We start from the raw sequence: 15,641 nt of genomic DNA, 5'->3' as shown, positions 1-15,641 counted from the left end.
TTGCATCAGTGAACAGAATAGCGCCCCCAATTTTGTGGCTTTGGCTGCAGTCCTGGATGTAGTAGGAAATACAAATGATGCCATTTGTTGAAAATTTCTTAATCTTTCGTTTGCTTCAAAAGCAAAATGTCTGTGTGCAGCCTTGTTTAATTTTTCCTGAACTTGCAGACGTACACCAGGGTCTCATATGAGGGGCTAGCCTTTATTGACCATTCCTCCAGCATTTCTGGCTCAGAACTTTCACTGACAGGAGAGCTGAGACTTCACCAGAAAGAACTGTTGCGACGTGGGTCTCATGACAGCCGCTTTGAGGTACATGTTCTGCAGCCCGTATGCATGCCATTTCGAAACTGTCACTTAATTCTGAAGCAATGTGATGTAACTCTAGTGGGTTAAAAAAATCTTTGTTGGTTTCCAGCATTCCATCATCAATCTGGACAGTTCTAGTGTGTCTACATTCAGTCTTGATTTCATTCTAGACGAGTACTCAAAACGAAATGGTGAGTACATAATATCGCAGGTTTGACATTATTTTTCAATGTGATCTCTTTCATTGTTATGCAGTGACAACGCAGCTGTACAATGTGCAGAGTACGTGGAGGGCTGCCTCGGGTGCTACACATTTTCTTGCCAACCTGAGGATCAAGTACCCAGTAGAGATTTTGTGGTATCCTTGTGTACGCCTACATCACAGATATAAATTTATGCATGGTAGTCTTTGAGCTTATCTTAGTATGGGCTGCTTGTGCTTGACTAAACAATGGCTATGAACAAGCATTTCAATTAATTTTTGTGCAACTTAGAATGCAGTCCTACAGTATAAGAAGCAGGTGAGGTGAAGAAAAGAATGCATCCTTAAACAAATATTTTCATTTTGCTACAATGACTGTATTAGTAGTATTTCAGCATGTTGTTCTTCATTACATTTTTGGTTGACATACATTATCTGCACTAAAGTATGAATCATTTAAAGTAACCTCATCTTCAAAAGCTGCTGTTGCAGGATGTGCAATGTGAAGAGGTGCTGTTTCATGTTACCGTCATTAACCAGAGAGATCGTTGGCATATGCTTTCCCATTTCAAAAAATAGAGACTTCAATGTGGACTACCATCTTGACATTTGCAGCGAATTCAGATGATGCATTGCATCAGTTTTGCAAGTACAGCCCCGACATGGCTGTCTAGAGCATGGGAGCAGTGCACTTCCGAGTCCCTTACTGTCGCCTACCGAAGACAGCTTGAATGACATAATAGCTGCTGCTGAGCATGCGCTACAAGGTGGACAGGATGTCGCCACTTGCGGTCATAGCCATGTGCCTTGCACAGATCCCTCTTTCTGATTATTCTGATATCTGAAAGGATGCTTGAGCGCAGATGTTCTTTCTCGTGAGTGATGAGTGGTTGTGTTGTTGTGTGTGCTGATAAAGGAGTCCCTGCCGTGGTGGCATCAAAGACACTCTGTCATAGGAAACAACCATTAAAAAGGGGAAGCTATGCTAGGCATATAGCTATGACCACTTGTGCCAACGCCCTGTTCACCTGGCAGGACATGTTTAGAAGCAGTTATGCCGTTCCAGCTTCGTTTGCCCTGTTTCTGCACTTTAGACAGCTATGACGGGTTCTGTAGATCTAAATTTAGGAGTTGGCAAAAGATGATTGAATGAGGGGTTATTACTAGTAACTGTTTCTTGATATCTCACCTACTGTGGTTTAGTGGCTATGGTGTTGCACTGCCGAGTTCAGGGCCGCAGATTCGATTCTGGCCATGGTGGCTGTATTTCAATGGGGTGAAATGCAAAAAACGCTTGTGTGCTTATATTTAGGTGTTTGTTGAAGGATCCCAGGTGTGCAAAATTAATCTGCAGTTCCCCACTATGGCTGGTCTCATAATCATATTGTGGTTTTGGCACATAAAACCATAGAACGTAATTAATCTCTTCAAATTTGCTGTGCTAAGTAACATTATACTGTACTTTCGTTCGACTTTCTTGACATCACTCAACAGGTATCGTCCCGGAGTGTGGCAAGTCCTGAAGCATGCCTGGACCCAGTATTTGGCATTTCTTGCTATTTTTCTCTTACTGGGTGAAAGGACCAAGGAGTTTGTGTTTGGTAATCAAATACTCGAAACTTACCAGTCACTATAACTGGGAGTGACAGGCGCATGAGGTACCTAACTGTGCAGATGTTTCCAGCAGCACGCAGCATGGACACTTGGCACCGATTCTGCACTCCATACAGTAACTTGCATGAGTGTTGCATCACAGGTCAGTATCAGTTTTGTTTTGTTCTTGCTACTATTGCCCTTATTTTCCACATAACCTGGGAACATTCAAGCAATTGTCTGTGCTTTAAACAGTTTGAATCGGCTGACATTGTAGTTTACTTATTCTGTGCTAGGGTATTCATCTGTAAAAGAGGAAGGTTAGTTGAGCTGGTGCACAGAGATGAACGTACTTGCATACTGGGAAGGGGCCTAATGTTGGGTTCAGTATAGAACAAAAACATAAGCATCTGCACTTTTCATTTCTTTATTCTTTTGCATTGAAGCATATTGGTCAGTATATTACATATATATCTCTGTAAGTGCATGCAAGCACAGCAGGCTTAGTGCATGGACTAGAGGAATGAAACTGCATTTGAAGTCCCAAGTTCCAGCATGTGAACATCGCATCATGGTTACAAGCTGCACCATCTTTTGTTCTGCATCCATGGCTCTTTTGTATGCAGACAGGCTGCTTATGAAATCAAATGTCATAAGCATATAAAAGTGGGGGCCACCACTGCTACTGTGCTGCTATTTCTTCAATGCTGTCCTCCACTGCTACCGAACCATCTGTAAGGAATAAGAGGACTATCATTATAAAAGGGTTTTAGCATAAACATTGCAGTGATTCTTATTTTAGCAGGAAAGCACTTTGTCACCATGATGACTTCTGCTACATATTGTAGCAAGACTTGGAATCTGAAAGCACTATGAATTCAGCAATGCAGAGTAGTGGCAGGATTACAGATGTGGCACCTTGGCCAAGAACAGAGCGTTAAGTAAGAAAATTATGTGTTAAGACTCGGTGTACCAAATAACAATGCATTGTAGAGCCAGGGCACACACTTTTTGGATTGTTGCAATCGTGCTGCTATTCTCCCAGTGGTTGTAAACTCTGAGAGGTGGTAGTGTTAAAAATAAATTTATTAAAGGGATCCTGAGTCACTTTCATCGCTCGAGAAATGCGTTTGATATTAAAACAGGCTATTTCAGGAATACTTTGCAGCAAAAGTGTACTTGAATGTGTTCAGCAGAAGTGTAGTTATTGGCAATCAAAGATCGCCTGTTGTCCTCTTTGCGGTGCTCTTGCTCCTTCAATGCCTTGCACTGAAAAGGCTACAGCAAAGTGGAGTATTGCCCATAACGCTTTGCTTACTGAACATCGCCATGGTGGTAGTTGAAATTTGATTTTCGATGTTCACACAGACACCACCACTACCAATTTTGGCACCTACGACGTTCCAAACTCGAAGGCCGAGTTTACAGTATATCATTCTTTTCCTGTGCTGCAGTGTACTACTAGAGAGCTATGCGTGGCTTTTATCACACCGAGTGACGTGAATATCACATTTCCTTTCACACCCATCTCTACAGCAATCACGATATCGGAGGGTTGAAAAGACTTCATCTTCATTCACGCGAGTATGTCGGCAGTGTGCACATTGCCCAAGTGATATTAAAAGGATTCCTAATATAACGAGCTATGACCATGATGTCGACACACCTCGAAGGTGTGCAACTAGGGAAGCAGATGACCTGTTCGTCAGATGTCGGTGCTTGGGCCTTGAGTTGCGTCAGCCACAGTACCAATCAGAGCACACTGTTGTCCTCATTGAGCTGCTGCGCTGCAGACACAGCTACATGCAACTGTAGTGGTCATGTGCACGATAGGGCTGGAGTTTAGAACGACAGAAAGCTGAGCTAGTTGGTAAGGATTCATTATGCAAAATAGAAGTGAGGCGTGCAGACAGGACACAAGAGTAGAGAAGTGGACAACACGAACGCCTATTTGCATAATGAAAGGGCTGGAGTGCGCGCTTGTGCTCATATGCTCCAGTCTGGCTTCACTATGTGGTGTGGATCAGGTTTGTCCTGTACCATTTTGACCCATTAATGGATGGTACTTACATCCCAGTTGCACATTTTGTGCCATAGCTCAATAGAAAGCGAAGTCTGCCAAGAGTGAGCCCTCACTGGTAAGCATATGTCCAGTCCAACCTTAAGTTTCTTGTGGTTTGAGGCTAGTTGAGTGTTCAAAACTGTTAGAAATTAGCAACACCTGATGGCTACGACACTGATAAGCATGGGTGATTGCGGCTGAGTGTTACCAGACAGTAGTCGGTGTTAGTCGTACTTTCAGAAGTACTTAATTCCTACTGAAATTTGAAAGCAGATTTTCACTAATTTCAGCCTGTTTATTAAACTGTGTGAATAAATATACAGAGTAACAGTAGTAAGAAGCACACTAATCCAAACCCCCTTCTTGATTGATGTCAGCTGTAGGCCAAAAGCAGCCGCATATGGGAATCTGCTATATGACGAAATATAGCAGCCTGAAAAAGAGTGAGGAGAAGGCTTCTGTTGGAAAGTGTGTGTGAGAAAAAGGTGATTTTGTGCTCCTCTTGTGAGCGACTGCAAAATTTGGCTGGGATGTTCACAGCAGTGTAAACTATCTGTAGACTGTGGTGTTTTTTTTTGCCAAGCATGAGAGGTGGTTCAGGACCCTTCTTACGCATGCAAGTAAGCAAAAGGCAGCCTTGATTCAAGGTGGCTCGAATGATCTCAGTTGTCATGTGGTTTTCTTCTGGATAACATTCCAGCAGCATTGGTATTCTGTGGGCTTGTTCTCTAGAAAAAACTTCTACTGAAATGTAGATTTACCACAATGGAGGTAGTTCAAAAATATTTGGGAGCAAAAAAACTATAGTAAATGTGTAGTGCCACTTTCAGACAATTCATCACAAAAAGTAGCTTTTTGTTTGCTGCCAGCAATTGTACCTATTTTCATATTGTCCAGTGTTGCCATCTGCCATTTGGGCTTAAGGACAACAGGGTACAAAAATATTGACGCTACTTCACAATAATACATAGGAGCTGCGGTCAATGTTATTTGTGTGGCTGCTGCAATAAAAACAAGTTTAAGACGCAAACCATAGCAATTGTCCTACTTATCCAGGGACATTCAGTCCATTCATTGCAAGCATGTTTTTGCACAACGCAGCAGCACAGTTTTGAGAAGCCAAGCTGTTCTGTTGCAAGGTGACACATTAAGCCCTTAGAGGTTGAGTTGACAGTCCCTTTAATACATTGAAGAGGATTTCATTCCCTGGGGGGAAGAAATGCTTCTTAACATGGTAAATGATCAGCTCTGGCCACGGACACAAGCCTGCAATCTGGTTCATGAGGGCACGTGTTTCTCTCTGCTTTCTGAAAAATCCCTGTTTGGCTTATAGAAGCATTCACATGGATTCACCTCTTCTGCTGCTAAGGGACTGTAGCCACATGGAATTCTTCCTGAAGAAGTGGGACTACTTTTTTGAAAGCTGAAAATGATCTCCATGGCTGGGAAATGTCAGCATTAATCCTTTCCCTGATCCAAAACCACTACACGGGATACTCCTGTGTAATGGTTGTGTTCATGGAGACATGGGTTGTGCGACGTAGTGCAGGCAGATAACTATGAGTACCAGTTATCCTAAAGAATAGAAAGTAAAGAGCTGCGTGCCTAGAACTGGCTTATCATATCATGAGAAGACAACATAGGGGAAATTACTTGTACTTAGTAATTGCATTAAATTAATGGCAAATAAGTGGATGAAAAAGCAACTTGCCGCAGGTATAAAACGATGCAAAGACGTGGGATTGTTCCCTACTTGCGGCAAGTTGTTTCTTCATCCACTTTCATTGCCGTTAATTTATCATTTTTTAAATTCAATTGGTAAGTACAAGCAATTTCCCCTATTTTGTCCTTGGCTTTGTTGGCTTCTCATGATATGAAATAGAAATCGGGTTGCTTGGTTAACCCCCTTTCTTGTCATTCATTAGAACTGGCTAAGGCACTTAAAGAGAAAGTGCAGCAGCGCACCACAGGGATGTCATAGCTCCAAGTATGCTAGGAATAACAAAAGAGTGAAGGACTTGAAGGTGACAAAGGACAATGTTAGGTTTCATAGTGAAGTTCTTACTACAACTAGGCAAGGTGAAGAATTTCAATGGAAATTTGTTGAAAACAATCACTGGTATTACAATCAAATTCGGAAGGGACGTGTTTGGCATGTCAAGGGTGATGATGTGCAGGGAAGTGATTAAAGTTCTGTTAATTGCAGACTTTAGTGCTTGCTCTATGGGGTATCCAACTATATGTGGCTGGAGAAATTTCAAGATTGTAGGTATACTACTGGGATGCTGTAGGACATGCTCAATTTACTGCACAGTCTGGAACACTCCTTTGAGGAGTGAATTAAACTGTTGCTGTAAGCAAAGAGCTTGACACTATGCACATTTATATTGGAGAACATTTACAGAAGTTTTGAGATTGCACACTCAACGTTGCTGCTGGCAGCATAACAGCTGTGGCCTGATGCTGTGCAAACATTCCACAGAACCCAGAAATGCCTCTTAGCCAGTAAAATACATGCCAGCTGGGTGCTGTGCCCACTTTCTCAAACTTTGCATCAGTGGAATCTGGTTATAACGCGAAAGCGTTAAAGGGACACCAACGGCAAACATTAAGTCAAGTGATAGACTAGTGCTCGAGAATCTCTAAAGGGTCAATATTATCACAAACAGAGCCTTAATAATCGAGAAATTGAGGTAAATGCAGGACAGGATTAGAGACTCCCCTGGAACATTCAAGCACTTGCCCGATAACGTAAGCACTCCTCAGCTAAATTCTGTCACTAGTACTCAACCACTCATTGCAAAAAAACATCCTAGTATTGCGTTATAAGAGGAAATAAAATGCTACTTGTTCAGTTCTATTTCATTAAAAAAATTGCTGTGGCTTAGCTAAGGTTAAGCCCAGGATGCGAAGCATACTAGCCTTTATTTTAGTTGTTGAACCACTGTTTAGCCTGGTGAATTGCTGTTGCTTGGCTATATTTGGTTCGGCTACACGACGAAACAACTCATGCGTTACTCTGCTTCACCTTCAAGAGTGGAACGCGACAGCGTTCCCGTCGACCCGCCAAGGGGTGTAAGACAATGGACTACCGCGCAGCGACTGCGCGCCTCGCATTGGACGCGGTGAGCGTCGAGCAACGCAGCGTTCGGCGCGGCAACGAAATGTGCGCCTGAGCAAGCGACGCACGCCTGAGCCAGAAACAGCTCGTTTCTAAGGCAACACCGCATTCACTAGAGGCGCTTTTGTACCGCTTTGAAGCATCGTACTCGTGGCTCAGTGGTAGCGTCTCCGTCTCACACTCCGGAGACGCTGGTTCGATTCCCACCCAGCCCATCTTGCAAGAGTTGAGCCAAAGCCACCTAGAAAATCAGTCTCTGTAGCACGCCGCAACCTTCGCTTCTCATTCCAACGAGCAGCTCTGTCTCCAGGAGGCATCTCGCCTCGTGAGTGTAGCAGACGCAAGCGCAGCTGCTTATATACCGCCGCGACGCCGCGAGCGACGGCGCGAGTTGGAGCCTCGTTTCTCCTCTGTCGTGACGTCGCGGTGTCACGTGGTATTGACGGCGACACCGCTGTGCCTGAGGAGCTGGGTTGAGCTCTCGTAATATGCTTCGCATAAAAGAAAGAGAGCTCATTGAAATTACCCTTGACAACGACATGGGCGGTCAAAAAGGTTTTGTTTTCGCTCGACACCACGCTTTCTCGTTTCAGTAGTTTCATTATCGCGGAGTGCTGCGCTGGCTTGCGAAACTCGCACAAACTGCAAGTAGCAGAGAATTCAATGTCCGTGTGATGTTGCGGGATGCCCCAACGGTCTATGCCACTTGATCAAAAAGCAGCTGCAGCGCCGATTCCGCCGCTCTGTCTTGGCTCGGTACCGCCGTCTGTCAGGCGCCGCTTTACTCACGGGTGGAAGCAAAGGGTGGTGATGGTGTATGCAACATTACCACTCCCCCAGTCGGGTAGCAGGAGACTTGAATTTTGAAAAAGGTATTTGGGCCCTTCAGATGAAATCTTCTCATAAACTAAGTATTTTCTTGGCATGAAACAAGTGTTGCGAGGTTTCTGAAGTGGTATTTAAACAATCCACATTGACTTAGCATATGCATTTAGTGTCCCTTTAAGGAGCCCGTGTCACAGAAAATCCGGTGTCGGTGTTGGACGTTTCGGCAAAAAGATTTTTGAACCACACATACCCAGACCTTCCATGTGATGCAAGGAAATGACTGAATTCAATTTCTCAAACCAAAATACCTAGAAAAATCATAAACTACGACTTACGTACAACCTACAGACATGATAGCTCTCAGACTGTAATTTGAATATACGAGAAAACAAAATTCTGTAACGCAAGAACTCAAAGGAACCCCTTTTTCAGCGTTTCTACAATGCATAGACCAGAGATGGCGTCCGTCATTTGTGCATGCCGACGCGTAAATATCTCGGGAGTCCACAGAGTGGCGCGCCTGCTTTCTTCAAACACTTCCTGATGGTACTCGCCTCCGCTGCATCACTGCCCACGCAAGAGAGAGAGAGAGAAACAACTTTATTTTGCCACTGCAGGGTAGGAAGTTAGGGCAGGTAGGCCTAGTGTGGCTCCCAGGTGGGGGCGACGTCTTGGGCCCACGAAACGAGTGCGAGTTGCGTTTTCTTGTCTTGCCTTGTCAGCAGCTGGTTCCAACCCTCTTCGGAGGGAACTGGCAGTAATGATCGTGGGGGAGGGTTACCCTCGCATCCCCAGAGAATGTGTGCCCGAGTGGCGAACACTCCATGGTCGCACTTAGTGCAGACGGGGTCATAATCCCCTCCAGTGATTAAATAAAGTCTAGAATGACTGAGTATTGAATCGGTCTGCAGTCTGCGAAGCATGGTGGCTTGCGCTCGTTCGAGGTCGGGGTGGGGAGGCGGGTACACGCGTCTCGTCTCCTTATAGAAGTTTGTAATTTCAGCGTAGGATTTGGGGGCCTCTGCGAGCGCATCTGGGTTCGAGGGGCCGGCCGCCCGGTTAGTTAGGCCTCGGGCTAAACGGTCGACCCCTTCGTTCCCAGAGTTCCCCGCGTGAGCAGGTACCCACACTAAGCTTATAGTTCTGTCGAGAGTGCAACCGCGGAGGATGTGTGCGGCGGGGAGACAGAGTGAGTTTTTTGAGAAATTTTGGATGGCTTGTTTAGAGTCACTGAGAACCGTGCTTGTGCGGGGATCCGCGATGGCTAGCGCGATCGCAACCTCTTCGGCAGCGGTGGAGGAGTGTGTGCGCACTGTAGCGGCACTGATGAGAGTGGTGGTTGGCGTCGCTACGCAGGCTACGTATGTGTTACAGTCGCATTTCGCCGCGTCCACGTACGTGGCATGTTCGTTGGCGGAGTAGGTGACGTCTAAGGCTTGTGCCTTCAGTTGGCGGCGCCTATCGTGACGGCCGGGTAGCATGTTCTTGGCCATGGGTCTGATGACTAGCCGACTGAAGACTCCAGTCGGGAGGGGAGCAGTGGGGTGGATGTCACATGTAGGGTTGATATTAAGACGATTAAGAATGTAACGACCGTGTTCGGCGCGAGAAAGACGGTGTACCTGTGCAGTCTTGTGTACCTCTATCAGCTCTGTGAGGGTGTTGTATACTCCAACCTGAAGGAGACGCTGTGTGCTGGCGGACTGGGGCAGTCCCATTGCCGCCTTGTACGCCGAGCGGATGATGCTATTTACTGCCTCTTCGTCTTTGCGGCGGAGGTGGTAATAAGGGTATGTGTAGACAATCCTACTAATGAGGTAGGCTTGTGTGAGGCGGCAGAGGTCGGTCTCCCGCATTCCCCTGCGGCGAGTGGCAATGCGGCGGATTAGGCCGTTGATTTGGTGGGCTGTGGTTCGGAGGCGTTGGATGGCTTCCGAGTTCTGCGTGTTGTTCTGAACCAGCATGCCTAACACGCGGATGGTCTGTACGGGGTCTATGGGGTGGGTGGCAATGTGAAGCGTGATTGGCTCTTGAGGGTCGGGGACGGGTCGGCGAACACGTCTGTCTCGTATAACTAACAGTTCAGACTTGGTGGGCGAACAAACGAGACCGTTTGCCTGTACGTAAGTGTGGACGGTGTCGATTGCCTGTTGAAGTGAATCTTGTATCTCCCCGTCCGAGCCAGTGTTTGTCCAGAGGGTAATATCGTCGGCGTATATTGAGTGCTTAATGTGGGGTATGGTGTCGAGAAGTGTGGGAACGCAAGAGGCCGCGTTTCTACCAGAAAGCCCGCCTTCGTGCATAGCGTTCGCCGTGAGTGTTTCCCGGTAAACATTACGGTTACATATGTTGCAGTTGCTGGGAAGCTTGAGAAACAGTCAGGAATCTTTGAATGCTATCGTGTTTCACTCTTAAAGGCAAAGCTTAAGCATCCTCTAAATTTCGATTCACACAGGGCTGCCAGGTTTTTTTGTTATACATAGTGCTTCTGAAAATTTTTAGTGGAGGTTTATGAGGTAGCTTGCTTTCACACCCAATGCATTATTCAACTTTGCCAAAGAAAGTGTTTCAGGGCACCGTGAACAAGCTTTTAATGGCTTCAAGATAATTCAACATCTAGTGAGGATGGAACCATATACGAGTATGCTTTTCAGCTGCCATGTGATAAAGCTCCCCTGATGTGTTTAATAGTTAAGGAGCAACGAAATAGCAGAATGTGCAGGGGGCCACATGCGGAACAAAGTAAAGCAAGCACGTATTTTGTTTCCTCTCTCCTTTATCCTTTGCGGTTTGTTTTTGTTTGCCCTTGCAACACACAGTTACGTATGAAATTCTTCATGCATTGAGCAGTTCAGCTGCTACCACTTCTCAGCAAGAATAAAAATGTTCAATAAAAGTATGTATGCTCTTTTGCAGTCTGTATTGTTCTTCTGGAAATAGACAACATATACCTTCCACTGAACAAAAAAATGTTTGCTTTCCATTGTGCTGGAGACAAACATGTACAGATGACTGGTACTGAAATTAATCTAAATGTTGCCACAACCTAGGCTAACAGTGGAGGTGAAAGTGGAGCCTGTATTTTCAAGTGCATCTGCCAGGACCAGCTGTATGTCTGAGCATATTCAGTTTTTAACGCAAAGCATTCTTTTAATTCCATGAACTTTGTGGTAGGTAGGGAGGTTCCTGTCTTGCTGCGTTTCAGGTCTCTTTAATTAAAAGGAATGCATGACCAATGGTGGAATCAAACCTGTCTTCCAGCAGAGCACCTCAGTGCTCTAGCTATTGGGCTACAAGGGCAAGCACACTTCTCTCATGCCAAAGCTAACTCTTTTAGACATTTGGTGTGTGCGTCACATGCCAGTTTCTTGCATTCTTTCCTCATGATAGCTAGAGCATTGAGACACTGTGTTAGACTGCGCCGTCTTTAGGATTGGCCCACATTCCCCAATTCTTTTCTCGTTGCAGCTAAGGCTACACAAACTGTGTGACATTATACAGTCTTCACGATCGGCCAAGGTCAAACGGTTTTTAACATTTCTTAGCCAGAGTATTAATGCCATCCTTGTTTTAACATTGACTACATGGCATAGACAGAGGCTTGTATAGCACTTAGCTAGATGTCACAATCCGCGTTTCTCGCTTACGCCTGTCTGGTAGTTATGTAGAACCCAAAAATTGGCATGTCGTAAATTTGTGTTGAACGACCAGAGTACAAATCATGCCGGCGCCATCATATGATTGCTGCCACTGTCGTCGTCTTGCTGCTGTCATCACACCCACAACTGCTTGCCTTATACAAACACATTGGTCCACATGGTAACACTCTCCAGAACTGCAAACAATGCTGGATAGCCAGCTACTGGCGAAACGCTTCATGCAACACCGATTTCCCCAGTGCGTGGGATCTGCATAATTGTTTTTTTTTTAAACTCGCACTTTGCAGACTTCTGTCCTTCGTAGTACTAATCAACCATTGCTGTATGTGCAAAAATTTAATTTTCAGGTCATTAGACTTGCTCATGCCAAGGTTCATGGAAATGTAATGACAAAAGGAGAGTTGAGGAACCAAAAGCCTTGGGTTGCCACATCATGTATAATGAGTAATTATAAAGGAATACATACAAATTTGCATTCAAGAGGCCCCCGTGGCTAAACATCTATGAAGGACGTAGAAGTATTCCACAAGCAAAAATGCTCATCAGAAAATTTAGCACATGCACACACATCGAGTAAAATCCCTATATAAAATGTAATTGCTTAAAAATTCTGTGTTCCTCCTTGTATTGCTTGAAGGTGGTGTGCTATCCTCGCTGTCCCACCTCAAAAATAAAATTGTTGGTCTGGCACGGTGACACTGCTTAAAACATGTATTTGTCAAAACAACTGCTCATCTTTATGCTTGTAGGCACAATGCATCTGCAGTCCTAAATAGTTTTTGAGTGCTCTCTTGGCAACAATGCTTCAGTTAAAAGACCTGCTGTTTCAGCCAAATTATTTTGGTACACTTAAAAGGTCAACTGCAACAAAATTTAACTTTAGCCAAATTTGTTATAGCTGGGTAGTATACACTACTAAAGCCATCTTGACAAAGCCACAGGGCTGGTAATTGCGTAGTTGACCTTTAACCCAGAATAAGTGTTCAGTAGCCAATTATAAGCGTTTTCGAAAAAACGTATCCTTCTGAGAATGCAGTGACGCTGCTTAAGGGAGCTGGAAATTCAAGGGGGGTGCACAATACTTTGAACATGTGACCTTGTTCAAAGAATGGTTTGAATGACTACAGTATTAAAGAAAGGCGCTGTCCGACTTACTTTGACAAGGGGTGAATGTATAATTCCCTATCAAATTTCAAATGATAGTGCCAGTATTGCAGTCTGTTCTCACCACAGCATAATGTTTTCTGGTCGTTTCTCCGCTATCCCTTTTAACATGGATCTGGCATTGAAGTTATCATGATTGTAGATATAACTAAAGAAACCCCAAAGCTCCACTGCTAATTATGAGTGATGGCGTAGTCGGAGGCTTCAGATTAGATTAATTTCAACTACTCGTGTTTTTTTTTCATCTAAATTTAAGCATCAGAATATTTTTGTGTTTCACCTCAATGGCGTGCAGGTGTGACATCTGGGCTACGAGCTATAGCGGGCTTTTTCATGTAGGGTTATTGTTTGTTACAACATGAATACTAATAGCTGTGCAGGTGTCAGAATTACATTACCTTTGTTTACTTTCTTCAGCATGAAATTGTAGGGCAGAAGCACAAGAAAGGGGCAATGCAGCAGAATCTGCTTTCTCGATGCATAGGCTTCAACAGATTTTTTTTAAAGGTACTATTCATATGACTGGAGCTGATGCTTGGCTGTGTATTGAGGGCCCTGTACTACTTTCAGTGCTCCAAAGGTCTTGAGAATGATACGGATAGTTCTCCTCACTTTCATGACCTAAGGAACGACTGACAGCTCTCGGCATTTATACGTTGGCATTGAAAGTTTGGCAGAAGCTGCATCTTGGATGTACTTTGCAAGTCAGCTGCGTTCCACCATGTTGCACTCCCTACAAAACATTTCACTAGAGCACTGGAACTTGCTGCCTGTGAGAAATAATGAGTGAATGACAGCAAGAGGGCACTATTTTTACTTTGTTAAAGTTGTTTTAAATTTAGTGACCCTTTTAGTGAACTCTGTGTCGTAAATAGCTAGTGTAGCATGAATAAGCGCCCAAAAGTAGTATGCGTAAAAGATGCACAAAACATACGTACCAACTGTCTCAAATTTTCTGCAATGTTTACTATGAATTTGGGCTCATCTTACAAATCCTCAAAATTTTTTTGGTAAGGCTTCAATGTCTTTCCAAACATACTGTTTGCAAAAATATTTTACTCGTTAGCTGGAAATCTAAAAGTGACAGGATGCCAGAGGTGTACTTGCTTTGAGTAAGTTTATACAGACTAGTTCCCTGAAGCTGGTGCAATTGGCATTACCAATGTCACTGAAAATGTCACTGTGATCTACCGATGTGTAACTTGTCAGTATTTTCTGACCAAGTCTGCTGCTGCTTTCTCTGTAAAGGTATGTGAGGTTAAACACGTGTAATTTGTCAACTCTTATATGCACTCAGACTACCAAGGTGCATTATTATCAAGAATTCCAAGCTTTGCGTCTGCTGTACAATACACAATTGTAACAGTAGAACCCTGTTAGGTAGTTCTTAACCCCACTGTTACCCAAATGATCATACATGCATGCGATGCTCTTAAGAATGTCAAAAAGCAGCGACTATCAGTTTAAAAAAGAAAAGGTGAGAAAGTCGCCACTTGGACACATTGTCTTGAGGCCCTCAATATGTGCTTCTGACTGTAGAAGGATCGACATTTGGGCGAGGTGGTGCTGGTTGAAGATCTTGAACGGGCAGCGCAATATGACGAAGACAGATGGCAGGAACACACAGGACAGCGCTGTCCTATGTGTTCCTGCCTTCTGTCTTCGTCATATTGTGCTGCCTGTTCAAGAGGTGCTTCTGACTGCTTTGTGGGATGTAGGTTGATATTGCATGCATAAACTGCCGTTAGACAAGGCAGTATAGCAAAGGTAAATGGACCAATGGTGAGCTGTCAACTAAGCTTTTGGTTAGACAAACAATGAAAATAATAATAAAAAAAATCTAGAGAATGCACATTCTGTACCAGTAAAAAAGCAGTAACTTTATATGAAAGGCGAGTAATTATAAGAAATTGGCAAATTAATGCACATGTTAAAGAGCAACACGTGGTGTTTTGATGTTTGTATGTTTGCAAGCAGCCTGATTTTGGTGAATTTTCGTGGTGCCATCAGTGCTTCTACTTAAAAAAAAAATGGAATTATGGGGTTTTATGTGCCAAAACCATGATACAATTATAAGGCACACCATAGTGGGGGACTCTGGAATAATTTGAACCACCTGGGGTTCTTTTAATGTGCACCTAAATTTAAGCACACGGGTCTTTTCGCAATGTTCCCCCATTCTGGCTTGCTACAGAACTCTTAACAACATCAATGAATTTCCATGAACACAGGCACATTCAGTACAAAAAAATTGGAACGGAATGGTCTCATTAAAATCACCTGTGCAAAACAATTTGTACAAAGATGTGCTCCTTGATGTACTATTTGGAAAATGAGACGAAATGACATGCGGTTTTTCAAACGGCATTTTTACAGCGACTTTCCTTGCAGACAAGAATCTTTAGTTTTGCAGTCTTCTATAACTGCAGTAAATTTATGCATCTTAGTACTGTACTCTCTAACAACTGGAAAGGGAGAGCCTGGTGCTTCCTGGAGCTTGTATTGCATAAACCCCATCTGAATGAATAAGGCTAAGGGTGACCCAAAATCGATAATTTCCGGTTTTTACCAAATAGGTAGTTTTTCCGTTCTTTTTTAAGACTTGCTGATGTTTTTGATTATGATTGAAAAGTTGGAACCGAGCTATCCCAGAGTCTGATCTTGGCTCACTGATGAAGGCCTGTCGGCTATCATTTACACATG

At 44.0% G+C, this 15,641-nt stretch overlaps 2 protein-coding genes across 16 annotated transcripts in view; one reads left to right on the top strand and one right to left on the bottom strand.

The window, feature by feature from the left end:
* LOC139052741 (transmembrane protein 231) overlaps window positions 1–15,641 on the top strand; it is a 40,276-nt gene that overhangs the window by 1,632 nt on the left and 23,003 nt on the right. For 3 of the 15 annotated variants that reach the window (XM_070529798.1, XM_070529805.1, XM_070529804.1), the window contains exons 4-8: window positions 169–312; window positions 419–500; window positions 565–667; window positions 2,006–2,112; window positions 2,196–2,267. In XM_070529798.1, the coding sequence (XP_070385899.1) occupies window positions 169–312; window positions 419–500; window positions 565–667; window positions 2,006–2,112; window positions 2,196–2,267 (508 nt within the window). Of the gene's footprint in view, window positions 1–168; window positions 313–418; window positions 501–564; window positions 668–2,005; window positions 2,113–2,185; window positions 2,392–3,640; window positions 8,561–15,641 lie in introns of those variants that run through there. The other 12 variants (XM_070529836.1, XM_070529848.1, XM_070529853.1 and 9 more) reach the window with 7 other exon arrangements.
* Window positions 2,516–15,641, bottom strand: part of Dysb (dystrobrevin binding protein dysbindin) — a 40,187-nt gene continuing 27,061 nt past the window's right edge. The window contains exon 9 of the mRNA XM_070529859.1: window positions 2,516–2,836. Within this exon, the coding sequence (XP_070385960.1) occupies window positions 2,787–2,836 (50 nt within the window). The 3' untranslated portion in view covers window positions 2,516–2,786. The remainder of the gene's footprint in view (window positions 2,837–15,641) is intronic.

Source organism: Dermacentor albipictus, chromosome 1, assembly GCF_038994185.2.
Source record: "Dermacentor albipictus isolate Rhodes 1998 colony chromosome 1, USDA_Dalb.pri_finalv2, whole genome shotgun sequence".
Lineage (NCBI taxonomy): Eukaryota > Metazoa > Arthropoda > Arachnida > Ixodida > Ixodidae > Dermacentor > Dermacentor albipictus.
Note: the sequence above shows the minus strand (reverse complement) of the source record. Positions and strands in the feature narration are given on the sequence as shown.